We start from the raw sequence: 21,877 nt of genomic DNA on the forward strand, positions 1-21,877 counted from the left end.
CATTGTGAAAACCAATACTGTGGTGGTTCCTTAAAAAATTTAAACATTTGACCCAATAATTCAAAGGAACTGAAAGGAAGAACTTGAACAGGTAAACATCTACACTACTTTTCACAGCAACAGTATTCACTAAACCCAAAAGGTGGCAGCAGTTCAAGCATCCATGGTGGGGTGAACGGATAAACAGAATACAGTATATTCATACCGTGTAATGTTATTTAGCCTTAAAAAGGAAGGAAATCCTTATATGTTCTACAACGTGGAGGGACCTGATGACATTATGCTCAGTGAAATAAGCCAGTCACAAAAGAACAAATATTGTATGATTCCATTCATACAAGGTACTTAGAGTACTTAAATTCCTAGAGACAGAAGAATGAAGGTGACCAGGGGCCGTGGGAAAGAGGAAATGGGGAGTTAACTGTTTATGGGGGCAGAGTTACAGTTTAGGAAAGTGAAAATGTTCTGGAAATGCATAGTTGATGATGGTTTTACAAAAGTGTGAATGTACTTAATGCCACTGAACTGTATACTTGAAAACCGGCAGCATGATAAACTTTGTTATATTCATTTTATCACAATAAAATGTCAGTAGCATGGATAATGTCTCCCTTATAATTTGGTTAGTAGGTCTCAGTAGAGATGTTTTTTTAAGTCTTGGCCTGCAAATTTTTAAAGTTCATTTTCAGTACAGTTGCAAAATAAACCATCTCTGTTCAGCTGTAAGAAAGAATGTAGGGACAGATTTTGATCGAATATGTGAAACTATTCTCTTCAGCAGCAGGTGGTTTGAATTGTGTGAGGAAAGTTGCATTTCTAAATTATTCCTCTGAAAGGTATTCATGTGGCTGGGATATGGCATGTGCATATAAATGCCTATTAAATAAGCATATGCCACTGTAGTATTCAGTTGATAGTAACCTATCACAATAAACAGGTTCTTTACCTCTTTGAAAATTGTTTTAAATTAAATGTAATTCTCCCAAGGATAATGAACATTCTGTCTTTGGCATAAAAATTATAGATGCTCTTTATGTGGGTGACCCTCTTAATGCACTTTGCGGGGTGTGGGGTGGGGGCGGTATCTGCTTGGGCTTTGAAAAAGCATTTATGTGCCTAAGCTGAAAAGGTTTCAGGATATTGTAGTGGGAGCTGTGGAATAAACAGAGATGCATCATATGTGAAGCCTGCTTTCAGGGAGCTTGCTATGTTAGGGAAAAATGAAGATATTGATAACTGGCTATCTGTAAGTTGGAAAATGAAAAAGGTCTCCAAAAAGATGGTGAGAGATCCCCTGGACTGTTCTAGAAGGACAGAGAGGGTTCTCATTTTGGGAGCTTCTGGAATCTGAGACAACTTCTTGGGGAGAAAAAGCAAGCCCAGAGCTCTAGTTCAGTTTCTAGCACAGAGTGGAAAGGACTGAGGGGAGTTCTGTGGTGTGTGGCTGGTATGGGAAGACCAGTGGAGGAGAGCAGACCAAGGAGGTGGCCTGTTGATGCCTGTTATGTTCTGTGCATAAAGTGCAATGAAATGCCAGGGAATACATAGGGAATTGAACAGAAAGAAACTATGTGGGCTTATGAAAATGAAGCGTCCATATGTGTATTGCACTGGAATCACTGTGCAGTTACCAAAACACAGGACTTGTGACTGATAGAGACAGAAAATGGAAATGTGGTGAGAATGACACAAATAGTCTTCCCTTTCTTAAATTCTTAAAAAAAAATTCAGTTTTGATTCTAAAAGAGGTTGTAGGTATTGACTGTTTTCTGTGTTACTTTTATATTTTTGAGAGCATAATATACAATTTTGTATTTTGCTTTAATTCACTTGATGTTAATGTAACATTTCATCCTGTTTTAACCCAACTCTGCAAATGTCATATAACATGACATTTTCAGCATGAACTTTAGTGATCAAGCAGTGGGGATTTTAAATCCTGGATCAAATTGACTGTCCTGTGAACAGAGCTGGGAGGGCACCAGACCAGGATCTTGGGGATTCGTTGACCCACAGTCTAGCTGTGGAAGCACCGCCGCCTTTTGCTCAGTGCTGTGCTCTTGAAGACTCTTGCTTGCAGACTAGGTACCCTAGGGGGACTTTGGGCTGGAGTCACTAGTCTGGGGAGGAGCTGCAGCATCTCCTGTATTTTCCTCTGTTTTGGTTCAAGGAGAGCAGTCTTAGCAGCAGTGGTGCCCTGGATGCTTTGCAAACATTTGACTGAATATTGTTGTTTTGCCAGATCCAGATCTAAAAACTGATGCTGTCTACTCTCAGACCACCAGTTGAAGACAGAATACCTGAGGCCAGTGCAAACCTCAGATCATTTTTAAAATAGGTTGTGGTTTATATGCAGAGACATGCAAATAAATCCTTTCATTCCTCCTTGGAAGTCCTACTAATGCTAGCCTGGCATCTGCTTGGGTGTTTTGGGGACAAAATAAAGATTAATATCTCATTAACAGTTTTTTTGCAGAGTTTCTTAAAATTCTTCAGTAGTACAGGATGGCTTTAAATGGCCTTATGGTTTCATTTGGCTCTCATTGTCTGATTTTAGTAAACTTTAGGAATGCCATATAGATAGGAAATCTTCACATAATCCCAAACTTAATTTGTTTCCATCAGCTATCCTGAGTTGCTTGCAGGGTCAGGGTTAAGACTCAGCTTTCTCTGTCCTCAGCTGTCATCCGAATCCTTTATGCCAACCTGCTTACTTAGATGTGGAGGTGATTAAGATGTTTTATCCAGCTGTTCATGACAAAGTTAGTAACTTCTAGTTAGGGTGTTTCTAAAGAAAAATGGGTTAAATTTCTTGATAGAGTAATACAAAAAACATACATCTGCTAAATCATGGGATTTATGTGGTTAATTATTAACAAGGAAGGGCAGGGCCGATGCAACAGTAGCATGTGGGAAGAGCTTGTGTTGCATGAGGTAGAGTCCTGCAGAGCTCCGGCGGGGGTGGGGGGCGTGGATCCGAAAGTAGGACTGCCTGTCTATCCTAAAGGTGGCTGCTTGGGCTGGAGTAGGGAGGGCCACTCCAGAAGGAGCGTCGGGTGAGGAAGAGCAAGCAGACGGACCCTGCGCTAGCTCCACTGCAGATGCTAACCTGAGCGCCAGGTGAACATAAATGTGTGAAGAGTTTGTCAAACGCTTGGTGATGATGTACAGGAAGAACTTGACAAGTGTACAGACGTCACTAGATGCACTCATGAAAATAGAAAGCATTATATCAAGTTTTGGCATCAAATATAAGAGTTAATACTATAAAATATAAATACTAGCAGATAAATAGGCACAGGAAATGAAACACAGTTCATACAAGAATAAATAATTATCAGCCCATCTGGTAAAAAATTGTTCTTAAGATTCTTTTGAGGACTATCAGAAAACATTTGAAAAATCATACAGTGCATTATTTGGCTATTTGGATAGTAATTTAAATTTACCTTTTAGAATTCCATGATTATTTTGCTCCTAGCTCCTCACATGCTGAGCCCAAGAGGCAGTATGTGGCAGGTGTGGGCCAGTGTTCACAGAACCTTTGCTGTCAGGGCCGGTCAAACCCGGGGCCTTTTGGGTGGGTGCCATTCACGGCTGCCCGCCATGTGCCAGGCATAGTGTGAGCCTTACACATTTTCTCATTTGACCTTTACTACAACACTAGCATGTAGGTTCTACTAGCTAGTATTCTCACTTTTCAGGTAAGAACACCAAGGCTTGGGGTGCTAAAGTCAAACTGGGGTCAGACTAGCATTGCTCAGAGTCCAGCACTTTAGGGAGGACATGCCCAGCATGCAGTCACCATGGTGAAGACCTTGTGGAAGCACAGGGACACACTTTAGAGCCCAGTGACAACAGTGAGAGACAAGTAGTATGTACATACTGGTTTCGTCTGTGTAAAAGTATGTGCCTTTGGGGAAGATAACATGTAAACATCATGGATAGTTGCATTCTGATGCGGTGGCAGACAGGACCGTGGATAATCTGTTTGCCTTCCACATGAGCTAAAGGAAGAGTATCTGATAACTTATTAAAATACGTCTTAGTAAAATGCATTTTTAAACGGGGCATCTTAATTTTTTCTAGTGAAACAGTGTCGGTGTTAATCCTTCTGTCTCTCTCTGGGTCCAGGTGGCACTGGTGTTCCCCAACAACGACCCCGCTGCCTCCATGGTGGCTTTCTACGGCTGCCTGCTGGCCGAAGTCGTGCCTGTGCCCATTGAGGTACCCCTCACCAGAAAGGTAAAGAACCCGTCTTTCTGTTGAGGCCCCTTGGCCATACTGGAAGGTTCTGTTGTGGGGTCGGAATGCGCAAACGGTGTCTATAGAGCTTTCTTCTCAGCAGCATGTGTATCAGAAAGCCCAGGGCTGCCTACCTTGTCTCTGAGACTGTGCAGTTCTCATTGGCCATCCCAGCCCTGACTCTGTGGTCAGCTCAGTGGCTGGAGTCAGCTGCTGCTGGTGGTGGGGCCTCCCTTGTGTTTTGAGCAGGGTCATCCACCAGAAAGCCAGGCATTCCAGTGTCTTTTTTTTTCAGTGTCACTGTGCTAGAAATCTGAGTAAATGGTAAGATTTTTTACTTACTTTTCAGGGGTGGCAGTTGTCGCATTTGTTCGGGTGTTAGGATGTTGTCAAGTCCCAGGTTCAGCTATAATTTGTTGAATCTTATTCTTAAAGAAGAATAAGTAACTTTTCTTGCTGTCACAATTGTAGTGTAGTCCAGTGTCAGAATCCTGCACAGCAGTGTGTGTCTTTGTCCACGTAAATGACTGCTTCTCACCCCGTAGACCTGCAATAACTTTGGAAGGGAGGGTGAGGAGAGGAGGCTCTGCTGGGGTTGGTGCTGATGGTCCTCCAGAGACTCTCTGATACTGTGGAAGGAGACAGAGCCCACGGCTGTGGGGTGGTTCTGCCACTGCTCGTGTTATGGCTTGTGCCCTGGGGCTCCACTCTGGATTCACCTGCCATCGTTTAGCACATCATCTTGAACAGACTGTGTGAGGTGACTTTCCCAGCTCCGAAATGTAGGGCTTTCACGTGCTCAGGCTCGGAGTTTCCAGAGAATCTTCCAGCTGTCTTTGTGGCTACTCTGATATAAAAATGGGGAAATGCCTCAAGGTCTGTTCATGGTGTGTGAGTGCCTTTGAAACTCTGCTCCTGGGGTTGGAAGGAGAGAATGTGGGGTTACTTTAGAAAATGATTGGGGAATGGTTGCTGTTTCCATTTCCTGGGTACAAAATATGCAAGTTTCCTACTTGGCCTGCTGGGTGCACTTGCAAGGAGGGCAGGGCTGCAAGTGGCTCTGGAAGTGGGGTGAGCCCTGCAGCCCCTGACATCAGAGCCCCTTCTAGTGGCCTGAGGAGAACTCCAGTATTTGCAAGGGTTTGCCTCTAGCATTCCTGGGGTATGATACACATTCAATAAAGTGCTTCCTCATCTCTCTGAGCCCTGTGACCTTCACAATGGACAGGAAATGCAGAAGGGCTTGAGGATTCCCTGAGCAGTAACCATGGTCTCCCCTGTGGTTCTCTGGTGGTGTTGCTGATCTGGGAAGGTGCTCAAGTGTGTGATGCTCCTTTTTAATTGACACCTAATGCAGGGGACTGGGGTCCTTTGGATTCTCCGATGATAATCAGGAGGGGTTTGTAGGCTTACAAGTGGAGACACAGATTCTCCATGAGCACTGCAGTAAGTGGACCCCTGAGTGTTTATCATTGTGAGTGGCAGTTGTTCACTCATCACACGTAGAAAGTAGATTTGTCTACTTTATGTCTAGAGCCTCCTGTCTTCCAGACCAGGGCTGGTTTGCAGAGGAAAATCACTTGAACAAAGAGGCACCTGCCTCTGCCACATCCTGACCAGGGGTTGCTGAGCGAAGGCGGGGTGTCTCACCTGCACCTGTTGCGGTTCCTGAGACTTGCCTGTAGCCGTCATAGGTGTTCCTGGCTGTGGCCTGCCATGTGGCTCTGTCTCACTCATCTCCCGGGCCCATTCAGACCCTCATATGGTCACTGTTAACCTCAGGACCGGGAACCCTCTCTCAGAAGAAAAAGCTGGGATTCCTTCCTGGCCCTCTCTCCCTCAGAACATGCCTGAAAGGACAGAACCAGGAGATGACTCACAGGCTGTCATGAAGCCAGAAGCTGTGCATTGGGCTCAGTCTGTGCCTTCAGAACATAGTGTTTGTCCTCAGAAAACTTTTCTTACTTTTAAATGAAAGAATACACTGGCTTGGTTGTCATTCAGCACGAGGTGAGACGCTCACAGTGGCGCTGGTAATGAAGTTATGAATCTTCTAGCCACCAGTCCTGGGCACACTAACCTTGTCTTAAAGGGCCTAAAGAGAACCAGATTTTCCAGATTTTGAGTGTTGCTGAGCCTCACAGAACAACTTAGTCCCATGTGTGTTTCTTTATTCTTATTCTTGGAATGAGGGGTAAAGGCTGGTTTTTCACTTGAGAAGTTCATAGTAGTAGAAAGGGATATCCCTCTGGGACTTGGCTACAGAGTGGACAGGGTCACAGGGGAACCTTCAAGGTCTGTGCCACGGTGGGCAGGTGTGGACGGTGGTTGTCCTCTCCACCCCCTTGAGAGTGCTGAGCTGGTCTGTGAAGGCCAAATGACAGTAGAGTAGACCTGTGGGCTGGCCGGAGCTGTGAAGCCAGTTTCCCGTCTGCCAGCATAGGGAGTGGCAAGGCTATACCAGAGGTGAAACTGTACATTCAGTTCCACAGACCAGTGACTGAGTGAGCCCTGAGGCCACAGGAGTCCAGCCCGGCAGCACTTGGTGCATCAGCATCTGCCTCTGGACTCAGACGGGGCTTACTGTCCTGTACCAGTGCAGACTGTCTGTCCCTTAGAATCTAGCACGTGACCCACTTGCTGAGAAGCTAGCAGTTTGGGCAGACAAACATCAAAACTGGAAAAGCACCAGCTAGTAGTTTCAGGACCACAAATACAGAGTTCATGAAAGAGGACTTCCGTATACTTACCTCAGATTTGCCAGAGAGAATCCTTCTCATGAGTATGGCTGATGCTTTCTGACTGGGAGACTGAGATGGGACTGGGTAGGGGATGGTCACGTGCTGCATTTAATGCTGCTTGAGAAGTTAACCTGTCACAGACTGTGGGTGTGGAGAGACTGCCTAGCAAGTGACGACACTCATCAGCTCTGTTGGAGAAAGGATAGTGAGGGAGAGAGAGGTTTGCACTCAGAAGTGGTTCACCTTTTCTTCCACAGCACAGGAGAGTTTGTGAGATTTTGTAGCCCCATAGCTCAGCTCTACAGAGGAAGGCCCCAGCCAGCACAGGCCAGAAAGAGCCATTCCAGGGAAAGTCACACAGGCAGCATGGGAGAGGGGAGCACTCCAGCCGCAGGACAGTAGTTCTCGTGCCTCCTGAGTAGCTTCTGTGGAGCCTTTTCCGCATGGTGGTGGTGTGGGATGTGGGTGGGCTCCCAAGGATCAGGCTCAGGGCGCTGACCCGGAGTCCAGGAGAACTGGCCCATGGAGGGCTGAAGATGGAGGCTCTGGGGTCAAGCTGGGCTTAACTTCAAGGGTCCAGGTATGTGAAGGAGACTCTGGGGGCCCTCTGAGGGCAGGTGGTGGGGTCTTATCTCAGCCCAGTGAGCAGGCAGGGCTGGCTCTGGGAAGTGGGCATGCACCTGGACCTCTGAGTAGGAGTTTCCAGACCAAGAAGACGCTAAGGAGCAGGTACAAAGCTGAATTTCATGGTAGCCACGGATCCTGATCCTGGTTACTCTCAACCCCTCCTCTGTGTTTTAGGGTCTTTAGGAGGAAATGTTAGACATACAGGACCTAGGAGACAACAGGCCTCCATTGTGAGCCCTGGCAGGTCTGACACTTGCCCTGGGAGTTCCCCTGAGCCACTATGAGTGCCCTGTTTGTAGATGGTCCCTGAAAGTTCACGATCACAGAGAAGTGCCTTCCTGTCCCTGAACCTGGCTGTGGAGCCATCTCCCTGCCCCTGGCCTGGTCCAGCTTTTAATGATGTGATGCCCACATTCACAGTGAAGGGACAGATTATATAATTCTCTTTGAAAAAGCTCTACTTGAAGGAAAAGTCTCACAAGGGTCCTGGGATGGGAAGGTCCCCATGCGGAAGCACCAGGCTGCCTCCCCTTCTTGGGGCTTCAAGGCCATGTGGAGGCTGGTCATGCAGGATTCCTTGTAGAGAAGAGCTTGTCAATCTGCAGTGAGATGTGGGAGCTAGGCACTGGGAAGATGTGGTTCTGAGATGTTGATGCTGCTGATTTTACTGGAGTGGGAAAGAAGGAGCTGATGGCTTCACCGCAATCCTGATGTTTCCCTTCCAGGAACGCTGGCTGCTCCACAGCTTTGTTTTCTGAATCGTAGCTGGGGGGAGTGGTGGGAGTAAGGAAAGTGAATTAACTGACTTGTGGGCATCTGGGTGCTTGGGATGGCACCACCCAGGCGTGCGTCTCCCACAGTGTCTGCTCCCAAATGCTGCTGCTCAGTCTGTGTGGTGGTGCCCTCACTCCATGTGGCATGTTTGTTTCCATGGTGGGCGTGGGTGTGATCATAGACTATTTGGGGTCAGTGTCCTGACCAGAGGCATGTTCTTGGATCCTCTCTGGCCCATGGTCATGGTGTTGTTCAACTGGAGGGGAATGAAACGAGACCCCATGAGCGCACCAGCATGCACCGAGCTCCCTCTCTGCGTCCGTCACAGCAGGCCAAGGGGATGGCGCAGATGACAGGACTGAGGCCAAGCTTGTGCCCTGCCCAAGGTTAGGCAGTGGGCAGAGGGCATGAGGTTTGGCCAAGCCCTGACTCTCTGACTGAGCCTCTGCTGAGGGGTTGGTGCCATCCCAGGGTGAAACCATGCTTTGTCGGGAGAGCAGCCATCACCTCTACTCATGACCTTACCTCCTTGCTGCCATCTCCAGGATGCAGGAAGCCAGCAGATCGGGTTCTTGCTTGGAAGCTGTGGGGTTACTGTAGCCTTGACGAGCGATGCTTGCCACAAGGGGCTGCCAAAGAGCCCGACAGGGGAGATCCCGCAGTTCAAAGGTGAGCCCGTGCTGGACGGAGAGGATGTGTCCCATGGCCTGTGCTAACATGCTGTCCACACAGGAGGTCTCCCAGCCTGCATGTGGCGGGCTCCGGTTCCTGGAGGCTCACAGCACCTTGGCCCATGCCCTTAGACTTGGTGGACACACAGAGACTTGGTCTGGCCTGTGCTGCTGTGGATCTTGCCATTAGCAGGAAGGTGGGGTCACATCTGTCTTCTAGTGATGCTTGCCTGAAAGGAACTTGTTCTTTATTTCCAAGGTTGGCCAAAACTATTATGGTTTGTCACAGAGTCAAAACATCTCTCTAAACCGCCTCGAGATTGGTTTCCACACATTAAGGATGCAAATAATGACACTGCGTATATTGAGGTGAGTCGCTGGGTCTGGACAAGGCGGAGAACTGAGTGACACATGCTGCAACCCTCACACAGCTCAGGGTCAGCGGCGGGTGTGGGCCTGGAGCTCTACCCTCCTGGCCCCTTCTCATTGCAGTACAAGACGTGCAAGGATGGAAGTGTGCTCGGGGTGACCGTGACGAGGATCGCGCTTCTGACTCACTGCCAGGCCCTCACACAGGCGTGTGGCTACACAGAAGGTATGGGCAGACCCCTGCTGGGGCTTCCTGACCCCAGATCCATCCCTGAGAGGTGTGTATTATGCCCACCAGTCACGAGGAGAGTCGGATTAAGTTTCTCCCTGGCTATCTTGAAGGTCCATTTGTTGGACGGTTTAGTTGGCATCTTACTAGTCTCCAACCAAAACAGACACCGTAGGCTGGGGCTTGAACTGCAGGTGTTGCTGTTCACAGTCTGGAGGGTGGAGCCCAGCACCCAGAGCTGCAGGCCCTGGGTCCTGGCCTGTGACGGCGCCTCTGGCTGTATCTTCACAGGGCCCCCTCTGTGTGCCAGGGGAGCTCTGGAGTCTCTTCCTTCCTTGTTAGGACACCATTCTGTTGGTCAGGCCCCGCCCTATGGGCTCTTGTAACCTTAACTGTCTCCTCAGAGTCCCATCTCCAGGCGTAGTCACACCTGGGTTAGGGCTACAGGGTAAGAATTGGGGAGAAAACAGTTCAGGCCATAACACATAGTTGACATGGTTGGAGTGTGTTCACCTCTGGATGCACACCAGAACCTTTCTGGGATCTTTACAGACATGCCCCATGCTACAGTGCCCCCTTCCCTGTGCTGCCTCCGGGGTTCAGTCGAGCGTTGGTTTCCATGATGTGCTCTCCTTATGCTGCTTGGGGTGGTCCTGGGAGCACAGGGATAGAGTGAATTGGGGCAATAACCATGCAAACAGTGCTGACGGTTCCTGGCAGGAAGGGTCAGATCACGTAGCTCCCTCCATGATGGAAGGGCTGCCATCAGGTCTCCCCTGGTCATGTCTCAGGCTGCCGCCATGCTGGAGTCTCTTCCTGGAGTCTGTCAGGAGTCGTGGAGGAGACGCTTTGCTCTTCTTGCTGTTCTTATTCTCTCTCTCATCATCCTTCTTAAGAGCAGTGCACTCTCTCAGGAGATGTTCCACTGATGTCTGGTTCCTGGACAAGTGTCCAGATGTTTCGCACATGAAGACACATCACTTCTGATGATCACCACCCTGTTTGTCAGTTTGAATTCCAGTTTTTTTCCACCACCTCATGACCTGTATTCCTTACCCTAATTTCCCAAAGGTCCAGAGCCATCAGTCTTGGGGCCATTGGGGAGGATAGATAATGTAAATTTGCTCCCTAATTCTCTGCATTTAAAAATCTTGCATAAAATAGAATACAGGCTGTGTATTTTGAATGTCCCTTTTTGAAATGGGGCAAGGCACCTGGTGTGAGACTTTGGTGAGCATTCTAGTGGTGCGTTTGCTGGAAGTCACCTCCTCCTGCAAGTACACAGCATTTCTCTCTCTTGAGAGAACATATGAGGGACAGGAAAAGAATATTTTAAGAAAGAAAAAGGAAAGGAGGGGGAAAACACATTTTAAAAGGAGAAGGAGTGGGGTGTTTTAAGTGATGGTTGAAGAGCTGCTGTTCCAGGCAGGCCACTGTCTCTGAGGCTCTGACAGGAGGCTGCAACATTTCCATAGAGACAGTGAGGTGATACTTTTCTAAGACCCATTCCTTGCCACTGATGTGATACTGAATTTCCTTTGTCCTTTGGTCCATGACTGTCTTTTGTTAAAATCTTTGACTCTGTATTTGTACAGCTGAAACGATTGTGAATGTGTTGGATTTCAAGAAAGACGTTGGGCTCTGGCATGGAATCCTCACGGTGAGTGTGATGGCCTGGCTCTGCTGTCCTGTTTACCTTTGCATGTGCTAAGTGTCAGGGTTAGAGTCGTAATCTGACCCCTTCCTCCCAAGTGATAAAGAGAAGCTGCCATTGCTGGAGGTCTTTGGTTGTCAGCTAAGATAACTTCTGAAAGCTCAGCAAACCAGAAGGTTGGTAGCTGCTGACGTGTGTTGGGGGCCACGCTCTGGGGCTGCAGTGTGACCGTGGCCTTTCTCAGGCTCAGGAAAGTTCAGGATCTCCCTTCCCATGGGCAGCAGCTCAGATTGGCAAGCTCAGAAACCTTGGCGGCTTGCATTTGGGTCACTTTGCCCACACATCTGATCTGGTTGCAACATTCTTGTTTTTCTCTCTGAATTGTTGTTTAATGAACGTTTCAGGAGTTACGCTGCGGGGAAAAGTACTTACAGATTTCCCCTTGGTCAGAACTTCAGTGTGAATTGTAGAGGCCTTGTTTTTGTTAGTGCAGTGTGAGAACTGATGGCCTTGTTCAGGGTGTGTTCAGCATCACTGTTAAGAGGCTCCCTGTGTCTGTTGTACATGTGATGATTTCCGCTCACCCATTTCTCTTTTTAAGTTTCTTATGCTGAAACTTTATATCTTTTTTGAAGCAAAAAATTCTAGTAGTTTTACACAAGTGATTGGAACATAACTATAAGAAGTGGGATTTGTTATTTCCTGATAAACCAGAAGTTATTAGAACAAGAGCTTGCAAACATCCTGCAGACAAAGGTTTGGGGCTCCAGCTGAGCAACTTCTTCCCATGAGCGCCTGGACCCTCATCAGTAAGACATACAGGCACAGCCCCACATGCACACTCCCCTTGTCTGCTGGTGTTGCAGGAAGAGCACAGCCCAGAGGACCCAAGCTGGACCTTGGTCCTTCTGTGGCTTGTGACATGGCACATCGCTTGCTCCCATGCCCAAGAATCGTTCATTGCCCAAGTCACTCTGAGTCTCAGTTTTCCTATCTGTCCAGTGGAAATGATGACCTTCTATGAGAACCATATGGCCTCATGTGTAATGAGTACCTGGCCCATCTACTTACTTGACAGCTCTTGGAGTTCTTTTGTGACAGTCTTGCTTTCAAGAGTTCTGTGGTAGATCTTGTGAATGTTGTCACCTGCTGGTGCTGTGCTCTAGGTTGCTGCCCCAGGAACTGACAGTTGCGGAGTCTCTTTCTGCTTGCCACTTTCTGGAGCAAGGCTGGTCCCTGACTAGACAGTTCCCACTCTTCCACAGCATCATCTTAATGGTGAAAGATGCCTCATACCTGCACAGAGTGGGCAACAAGCCCGAGGTGCGGGGTGAGTGCTGGCGGTGAGCAGGCTCACAAGTGCAGGGAGGGGCACATGGTCCTCTTCAGGCAGAGCTGCTCCAGAGCTTCTGTGCCCTCTCGTACCACTTCCACCCACAAAGGAGGCAGAGCTGATGGGGTAGGTTTGTCTAGTGCGTCCCCACATCGTGGTTCCTTCTTGCCAGCTCAGGGGGTGCAGCCACAGAGGATGAGTCTGCGCCACGTATGAATCCCGGCTGCACGTGTGAGTGCCAACCCGTTTACCTAGAGAACTAGCCTTTGTCGTCCATTTAAAGAAATAAGCGCTTTTTCCAGGTCCTGGTCTACATGAGCCAGGCCAGACAGAAGAGTGGGGGTTAAGACGACTCTCCCCTGCTGCTTGGAGTTCAGCGTAACATTGAATAAAGGAAATTAAGTTTGTGAATCAAAATGAATAGAGTACACTAGAGAGCTAAGCTTCAATACTGAAAGCCCAATAAAAAGTGATTATTCCATTTAAGTTTTTCTAAGAAAAGGATTTGGACTTAGACTCTTGAGTTGTATCAGTAGAAGCTGGGGGCACCAAGACACCCTCTGAGGAGTCACCTCCATGCCCACAGCCTCTTGGAGGGTCATGCCCATGTGGACCTTGCCTCACCGCCCCCTGCTCACCCCCTTCATGGGATCCCCACACCACCCTACTGCCTGCTCACCCCCGTATCCTGCTTCCAGAGTGTCATGAACATGATGCATGTGATCAGCATCCCCTACGCACTGATGAAGGTGAACCCGCTGTCCTGGATTCAGAAGGTCTGCCAGTACAAAGGTGCGTTGGGGGGCTGCCACTGAGTGTCAACACATCCCACGATACAGGCGGTCACTCACTGCACTTGCTTCTCCTTTAGCAAAAGTGGCCTGTGTCAAATCCCGGGACATGCACTGGGCCTTGGTGGCGCACAGGGATCAGAGAGACATCAACCTCTCCTCTCTCCGGATGCTGATAGTGGCCGACGGCGCAAACCCCTGTAAGTGAAGGACCAGGCAGGCAGCAGGAGCCTCATTCCCTGGGCTTTGGTTTCCCCTTTCCTAGCATTCACCTTAGTGAAGGAGACTCTAACCAGGGCCTCAGGGCATCAGGGCCTGAAGGTCCATCCACAGCCCTGGGGTGGAGTCCTGGCTATTCTTCCTGATTCTGAGGAAACATGACTTGTTAGACTCTACTCTTCCTTTTAGTGGCAAGATGATACCCAGTCATCAGATATGCAACAGTCCCTATGTACAGTTCTTGGGATATAATAAGTGCTCAAGAAATACTAATTATGATTATTTTATGGTCCATAGCAGGTTTATTGATCAGGAAATTTAATTTGTCATTTTTTGTGGAATTTCGTTATCAAATTGTGTACCAGAAACTACCTGGATAAAATAAATGAACAATTGCACAGAATACTATTAATATACCTTGAGAGATATTTCAGTCAGTTGAAACAGAAACTCTGCTAGCTTGTTTTTTATGAGAAGAGCATATAAGCTAGAAGCAAAATGAATGAATGAAAATGAGTAAATGAATGTTTCTGATCACATTGGTAAACTTTGCAGTATCTGTGTTTCTAAATTAAAGCATCATACACTTAAAGAGCATCTGATCTGCAAACAGGTAATTTTGTATATTAGTTTTATAAGTGACTCTTCTGTTTTCAGTAGAACTTTATAAATTGTGAGCTGTTTAATACACAAATGGTTTTACCAATAACTGCAGAGTAATAGGTCTTAAAAGAAGCAAGGTAAACTTGTATTAGGAACTAGTTTAGCTGAATAGGTTCCTGATAACTGTATATCTTGATGTCATCACTCATATTAATACAGAGGAATGTTTTCTTCATTTAGTTGGGTTTAGAGTTCTCTCTTGGAACATGCATGTGGAAAATGGTAGAACAAGTTTCAGAAAAGTTATTAAAGTTAAGTTCTTCAGTCAGGAAAAAGATATGGTTAAATATAGTAGTTGCATTTTTTTAATTCTTGAATTCTGTGTTTGAGAATAATATTAGCTTTCATTGTAACAGAAATGGTAGGTTATGTTAAATGAAGTATTTGTCCATGCTGGCCTAACTCCACATGTCCCTAAATTGTAATTTCAAAGGCATTTTATATTACGGGATATTTTAAATTGTCCACTGTCATCCCCTCTTTCTGTCTAGGGTCTATTTCTTCCTGTGATGCATTTCTCAACGTCTTCCAAAGTAAAGGTCTACGCCAGGAGGTCATCTGCCCCTGCGCCAGCTCACCAGAGGCTCTCACTGTGGCCATCCGGAGGTACAAATCTGTTAACTCAGTGGGCAGCCTGGGGAAAGGTCTCATTCAGCAGCTAACAGAGGCCCAGAAGTCTTCGCAGTTTATCTTAGTGTGAGAATAAAAATAAGACCCAACTTTCAAGATGAGTTTTCATTCTTGTATATGCTAGAATGGATTTTCTTGAATAGTCTAAATTCATTAGTTAGAAACTTACTTATCACTCTGGAGATTCATTGTGATTCCCAGGTCAGTGGAAGTCTGTCTGTAGGTATGCTGAGCAGTGATCCTCGTCCTGGCAGGTTATGCATATTTTCATTTGCTTGTATTAGGCTCAGGTTTAACTTGAAGCTCCAGTACTTTGGTCACCTGATGCGAAGAGCTGACTCTTTGGAAAAGACCCTGATGCAGGGTGAGATGGAAGGCAAAAGGAGAAGGGGACAGTGGAAGATGAGATGGTCAGATTACATCACTGACTCATTGGACATGAATTTGAGCAAACTCTGGGAGATAGTGGAGAACTAGGAGCCTGACATGCTGCAGTCCATGGGGTTGCAAAGAGTCTGACACAACTTAGTGTCTAATCAACATCAACAGAACAGAGTAAACAGATGAAACGAAAATTTTGTGGCCACCCCTTTTCCCTTTTACACATGGTTTTTATGTTGTCTTCATTTTAGGCAGTTCTACACACACTGCACAGTAAATACACTGGTTTTCTGAGCTTTTGAACTATTCAGCAGCACTTCAGAGGAACCTGGGGTCTGGGGTCTCCTGCTTTGTGGAGCTGGGCTGCTGGGGCTCTTGCTAAGGTCAGCAAATGCAATGCCCTTGGTCCTAGGTCACTCTGGCATCACTGCCCATTTCAGAGCCGTTGGTGCCTATCAGAGACAGGCCTTGGTTACGGCTCATAAGAGCTGACTTTGCCCAGGGTGAGAAGGGCTACAAGGGCCTGTCTGGATTTGTCAGTAGTTCCCATAAACACATACGGAGAAAATAAGCTTATGGTCACCAAAGGAGAAGGGGTTGGGGGAGAATAGATCAGGAGTTTGGATTAACAGATACACACTGCTGTTCATTGAACACCAGAGACGCGCTTTAGAGTAGCAATCCCTGACCTATTTGACACCTGGGACGTTTCTTGGAAGACGGTTTTCAGTGGATGGGGAAGGAGGGGGAGAGGGACAGGTGGTGGTTTGGGGATGATTCAAGTGCATTTCTGTTTATTGTGCACTGTATTTCTATTATTATTACATCAGCTCCACCTTAGATTCTCAAGCATTAGATCCTAGAGGTTGGGGACCCCTGCTGTGCTTGGCATGTTGTTCAGTTGTTCAGTCATGTCCAGCTCTTTGTGACCTCATGGACCACAGCATGCCAGGCTTCCCTGTCCTTCACCTTCTCCCAGGGTTTGCTCGAACTCATGTCCTTTGAGTCGGTGATGCTGTCTAACCATCTCATCCTCTGCCACCCCCTTCTCCTTTTGCCTTCAACCTTTCCCAGCATCAGGGTCTTTTCCAGTGAGTTGGCTCTTCTCATAAGGTAGCCAAGGTATTGGAGTTTCAGCTTCAGCATCAGTCCTTCCAGTGAATATTCAGGGTTGATTTCCTTTAGGATTGACTGGTTTAATCTCCTTGCTGTCCAAGGGACTCTGAAGAGTCTTCTCTAACACCACAATTCAGAAGCATCAATTCTTTGGCGCTCAGCCTTCTTTGTGGTCCAACTGTCATGTCTGTATGTGACTATTGAGAAAACCATCGCTTTAACTATACAGACCTTCCTTTGTTGGCAAAGAGATGTCTGTGTTTTTTAATATGCTATCTGGTTTTATCGTAGCTTTCCTTCCATGGAGCAAGCATTTTTTAATTTCATGGCTGCAGTCACTGTTCACAGTGGTTTTGGAGCCCAGGAAAATAAAATCTGCCACTGCTTCCATTTTTCCCCATCTATTTGCCATGAAGTGATGGGACCAGATACCATGATCTTATTAGTTTTTTGAATGTTGAGTTTTAAAAGCTCTGAGTGGTTGTACACATGGAAGGTTTCTAGGCAGGAGGTGGACAAGGCAAGGAGTTACTAGTGAAAGAAAAGGAAAAGTGGTTTCTGTGTGGTATGTTTTATTCCTTTCTGCTTATTCTTTTGTGTGTCTGTTACAGGCTTTTGGTTTGTGGTTGCTGTGAATGTCATATATATATTTTTAAATTGGGGGATAATTGCTTTACAATGTAATGTTGGTTTCTGCTATACAATAGCATGAATCAGCCTTAAGTATAAAAAATACAGAACGCTTCCTGAATTTGCATGTTATTCCTACACAGGGGCCATGCTAATCTTCTCTGTATCATTCCAGTTTTAGTATATGTGCTGCTGAAGTGAGCACCGTATATTTCAGCCTGTGTATATATGCATCTGTTTTAAGTTGATGGTCACTTAAGTTTTCAGTAAGTTTGAGCACATTCTAAAAGCACTCCATTTTTACTCCCACTCCCCCCCATTTTGTTTTTGATGTCCTGTTTTACATTCTTTATTTTGGTGAGTTGCTTAACTGCTTATTGCGGATGTAGATGATTTTACTGCTCTTGTCTTTGAACCTCCCTACTAGCTTCACAGGTGGTTGATCCACTGCCTTTACCACTGCCACTACCTGTTTGCCTTTACCAGTGAGATCTTTCTTTCATAATTTTTTATTTCTAGTTATGTCCTTTTCCACTTATAAAAGTCCCTTGAACATTTCTTGTAAGAATGGTTTAGTGGTGATGAACTCCTACAGCTTTGCTTTTCTGTAAAATTCTTCTCCTTTCTTCAAGTCTGAATGAGAACCTTGTGGGTAGAGTCTCCTTAGTTCTATGTTTTTCCTCTCAGCATTCTGAGTATGTCTTGCCAAACCCTCTGGGTTGCAGAGTTTCGCTGAAAAGTCGACTGATAGTCAGTCATATGTGGTTTCCCTTGTAGGTAACTAGTTGCTTTTCTCTTTCTGATTTTAAGATTCTCTCTTTATCTTTAACCTTTGCCATTTTATTGCAGCGTGTATTGAGGAGATGTCTTTGAGTTCATCCTGACACAGTGTTTCCTGGACTTCAAGGTCTGTCTTCTTTCCCAGGTCAGGAACGTTCTCAGCCATCATTTCTCTGGACAGAGTTTCTGTCTCTCCTTCTGCCACCCTGTACTGTGAACATCAGCGCGCTTGGTGGTGTCCCAGAGGCCCCTAAGCTGGCCTCCTGTCTTTCGTTTCTGTTTCCTTTTCCTGTTGGATGATTTCCGCTGCCGTGTTCTCCAGATGGCCGATCCATTCCACGTTCTCTAATCTGAACTGTTGGGTCCCTCTAGTGTCATTTTCATTTCTGTTATTCTTTAGTTCTATTTGGTTCTTTTTACATTTTCTGTGCCTTTGGGGAAATTCCCACTCAGTTCCTCCATTCTCCTCCGAGTTCAGTGAGCATACTCATGACCAGTAGTTTGACCTCTGCCTGATAAGTTGCTGCTCTCTGCTTCACTGAGTTCTTTTTCTGGTTTTTTTTTCTTGTTCTTTTATGGCTTTGACCAGGTGATACCATGTCCAAGGTGCCCTGTGGTTCTGGAGATATGGCACCTGTAGGCAGCACACATCTGTCTGCAGTGCCTCAGAAAATGATCTCCTTTATGCAGTAAAGTTGAACAGAGCACTGGTGATGACTGGCCTCAGACAGCCAGCAAATTCTCATGTGCTGAGCTGCTCACAGAGGCTGATACGCCATTGTGCTACCTGACACCCCATTTTGGTTTTGACGTGACTTGAAATCACAAACTTCATGCCCATCATACCTGGTAGGAGAGAGGTTCTAGGGGGCAGTTCAGGGTGCATTTCAAGACCAGCCAGGTGCTCGTCATGGTGTTATTTACCTTGAGTTTGTCCAAAACGGGTACATTTGAAAGAGTGCTTTTCAGTCTTATGTTGATTTTCACAGCCACCTCCTGTGATAGAAAGGGCGGAGGGTAGGCTACTTACTGATTGTGTCACTGTGGACCAGTTAACCTGTGCCCCGTCCCGTGCCTGACATACCAGCCCCATGCCCGCACCCCGTGCCCCTCCAGGCTTTATGTAGCCACTTCCCCTCCTGCTGCCCCCTCCCAGGCTTCATGTGTGCTCCCTGTCCATGAGGAGTTTAGGCTCTCCAGGGGCATGTGAAAATTGGGGGCTGGTCTTCATCTCTTGGGTCTTGGCCACTGTGGACTCAGTTCTCCTTTCACGTGGGAAGGAAAGGTGGAGGCTGAGTAGACGTGATTTTTAGTTTAAGCCTCCACTGCCGTCCTCTCTTACCATCCTCTGCAGCCACATGCACACCCCACACCTTCCACCAGCTCCAGCATCCTGTCCAGTTTGCAGGGGACATCCAAGCCCAACGCTTTCTCCCACCACCTCACCGAGTGCCTGCCCTTCTGCCTGCTGTCCCATCTGGCCAGGAACCACAAGGCCACACAGTCTGGTCATGCCCCTTCTTGGTCCCATCCTCTGTCCCTGTGGCCAGACCTCCTGGTCTCTGGTGTGCCCGTAGGGCAGCATGGCTGAGGCCTTCCCTGACCACCCCATGCTCACGTGACTCTCTGTGATGCCCTCTCTGCATTCGCTTCCTTCTCACAGGCTGGCAGATTCACTGGTGTATTATTGCTTATTCTCTGTCTCTGTCTGGCTGATGGTTGGTGTTTAGTATATATTATGTTAATAGATGAATAAAAGAAAAATGGGAAATACGTAAAGTGAGGCATTAAAGTCACTTATTGTACTTACAGTGACCCTTTGTAATTCACCAGCAGCAAAGGCTGTGAAGAGTGCAGCCCTTTCCCGCATGTCTGTGTACTGGATGTGTGCACTCACCTAAGCAGAAAGATGTAGGTTTGCATTTTACCCGAGTGAAGTCTTGTGGGTTTTTGTGTGTTTGCTTTAATTTCACTTGACTGACTAGGTGCAGCTAACTGCATAAAGTTATAGTATCATGATCTGATGCTCTGAGAAAGCAGCATTAGCAGAAAGGCCAGGTCCCTACTTTCCACGCCCCCATGAGTCTGGTCCTGAAAAGGGCCGAGACAGGGGAGAAGGATAAGGCATGGACACAGGTATGGTGTGGGGCAGCAGCCTGGGGCTCTGGAGTGATGCTCTAATGCCAGGGAAGACCTGTGCTGCATTTGAGCTGTGAGTGCTGGCTGTGCAGGGGGGCATTGCTCAGACGGCGTGGCGGTGAAGTGGGTGACAGTGTCTCTATCTCGGGTGAATGTAGAAGAAAAACACATGCTAAACTCTTGTTTAGAACCTGTTTCATTCACCATCCTTGTTTCTTACATGTTCATATTTAAGTTCATTTTCAAGCAAACTTGTGAAAACACTCATGTTTTTTTGGAACATTTTCCTCTACAGGCTGTGTGACCAGTGGCTAGAGGTCAGATTCCTGTTCTGTCTGGTATCCATGCACATGGCTGTGTCTACAGAATGGTCTTGCTTTTGGAATATGAATCTGTCTTTTTGTGCTTTGTGCTTATTTTTTCCCCAAAACTTGAAGTGCACTTGGCACACGTAAGAAGTGAGAGGGCAAGTTATTAAGTAAAAACAGCTTTGATCCATTCTATTCACTCAAGTTTTGAGTGGGGGCCCGGGAGGCCTAGTCATTGCTCCTGTGGATTTGGGAGTGAGGACAAACTGGACACTTTCTTAAGTATTATAAAGTCAGCACTGGAAGCATTGCAGCACTCACACTTTGTCTGCTACTCATAGGATGATCTTTATTTATTTATTTTTTTTGCATATTTTTTTTTTTTAGTTTTTTATTTTTTAAATTTTAAAATCTTGGATGATCTTTAAAAGAAAGGATAAAAAACCGAAAAACAAGTGATTGGCTGCCTTGTCAGTCTGTTTCTGTTGCTGAGTCCTTCATTCTCACTTGAAGGGTTGGGAGCTGATTTTTTCCTTTGTGCTGTTGTCTGAGCATCTGTGTCCTGTCCAAATAACCTTCCCAGGACAGCTTGTTTTGCCCTGTGGTGAAGAAGAGATTGAACTTTCAGTAAAGAGCTGGAGCAGATGATTGCCCACTTGGCTTTTGTCCATTTAAGTAGAAAATGGCACTGAGTGGTTGGCCTATGGTCCTTAGTGAAGAAAAATTGCCGCTGCACCTCCACTGCTCAGACTTTCAGAGCCTTGGCCCTTTCTGAACACGTCTTGCTCTGTGATGGTCTTCTGTTCAAATGTTTGTAAATCTGCAAGCCAGCTTGTTACAGGGAAGCTGCTTGGGCAGCCTGTGGATCTGGGTGTGGCAGCCAGGAGGGCTGGCCTTCTGAGGCTGCTCTCATTTGGTCCTGCTGGAGTGGACACCGGGTTTGGTGGCTTGGCGCCCGTGGTCATGGCCACTAAGTATGTTGATGTCCCTGTTCTTGAAGGCAGCAGCAGGCCTCTCACCTACATGAAAGGGAGTGTCCTGGAAGGTTCGGGTGCGAGGAGGTCACAGTCACCTCCGGATCCTGCTTGGAAAGGAGCAGGGAGTACCTGTGCACTGGAGAGCTGGCAGCAGGGCCCTGGCCGGTGTCTGGGCCAGCAGTGTGCATCCAGATGAATAGTTAGTATTTTTTTCTCTGAAGACTAGTTGTAGAATAAAAAATACTGGAAAAGTAGGATCCATGATGCCTAAACTCAACAGGAGACTTACAAAACCAGGACAAGATGGATGCCAGTAGGTTGTTTTCTGGACTGAGTTTCTCCTTGGTTCCCTTTGATTGTGTCTCCATCTCTAAAATATAGATGATAGAGTGCATTGTTTAACAGCTACATTGTGATAATGTTGATTGAACTAAAAAAGCTTTTTGTGACCCTTTTAAATACAAGGTATTCTTTCAATACCATGACACTTTGGCAATTAAAAAAAAAGGTGTATATATGTGTGTGTGTGTGTGTGTGTGTGTGTGTATAACACAGTAGTTAAGTCGGTAATTCCAAAGAATGGTAAAGATACCCCTGTGC

The 21,877-nt window shown here is 46.7% G+C and overlaps 1 protein-coding gene and 1 non-coding gene across 8 annotated transcripts in view; one reads left to right on the forward strand and one right to left on the reverse strand.

Annotated features, from left to right (window-relative positions):
- DIP2C (disco interacting protein 2 homolog C) overlaps positions 1 to 21,877 on the forward strand; it is a 308,047-nt gene that overhangs the window by 218,325 nt on the left and 67,845 nt on the right. For all 7 annotated transcript variants that reach the window (XR_011248191.1, XR_011248192.1, XM_069547940.1 and 4 more), the window contains 8 exons: positions 4,135 to 4,245; positions 8,933 to 9,056; positions 9,318 to 9,427; positions 9,551 to 9,653; positions 11,252 to 11,316; positions 13,342 to 13,435; positions 13,515 to 13,634; positions 14,808 to 14,922. Coding sequence is in view for 5 of the 7 variants with exons in the window: in XM_069547940.1 (XP_069404041.1) it covers positions 4,135 to 4,245; positions 8,933 to 9,056; positions 9,318 to 9,427; positions 9,551 to 9,653; positions 11,252 to 11,316; positions 13,342 to 13,435; positions 13,515 to 13,634; positions 14,808 to 14,922 (842 nt within the window). In the remaining 2 variants the exon portion in view is untranslated. The remainder of the gene's footprint in view (positions 1 to 4,134; positions 4,246 to 8,932; positions 9,057 to 9,317; positions 9,428 to 9,550; positions 9,654 to 11,251; positions 11,317 to 13,341; positions 13,436 to 13,514; positions 13,635 to 14,807; positions 14,923 to 21,877) is intronic.
- On the reverse strand, positions 17,172 to 17,278 carry LOC138417963 (U6 spliceosomal RNA). Its single transcript, XR_011248374.1, has one exon. It is a non-coding gene; the product is annotated as a U6 spliceosomal RNA (small nuclear RNA).

The sequence above is a fragment of the Ovis canadensis genome, chromosome 13, assembly GCF_042477335.2.
Source record: "Ovis canadensis isolate MfBH-ARS-UI-01 breed Bighorn chromosome 13, ARS-UI_OviCan_v2, whole genome shotgun sequence".
NCBI lineage: Eukaryota > Metazoa > Chordata > Mammalia > Artiodactyla > Bovidae > Ovis > Ovis canadensis.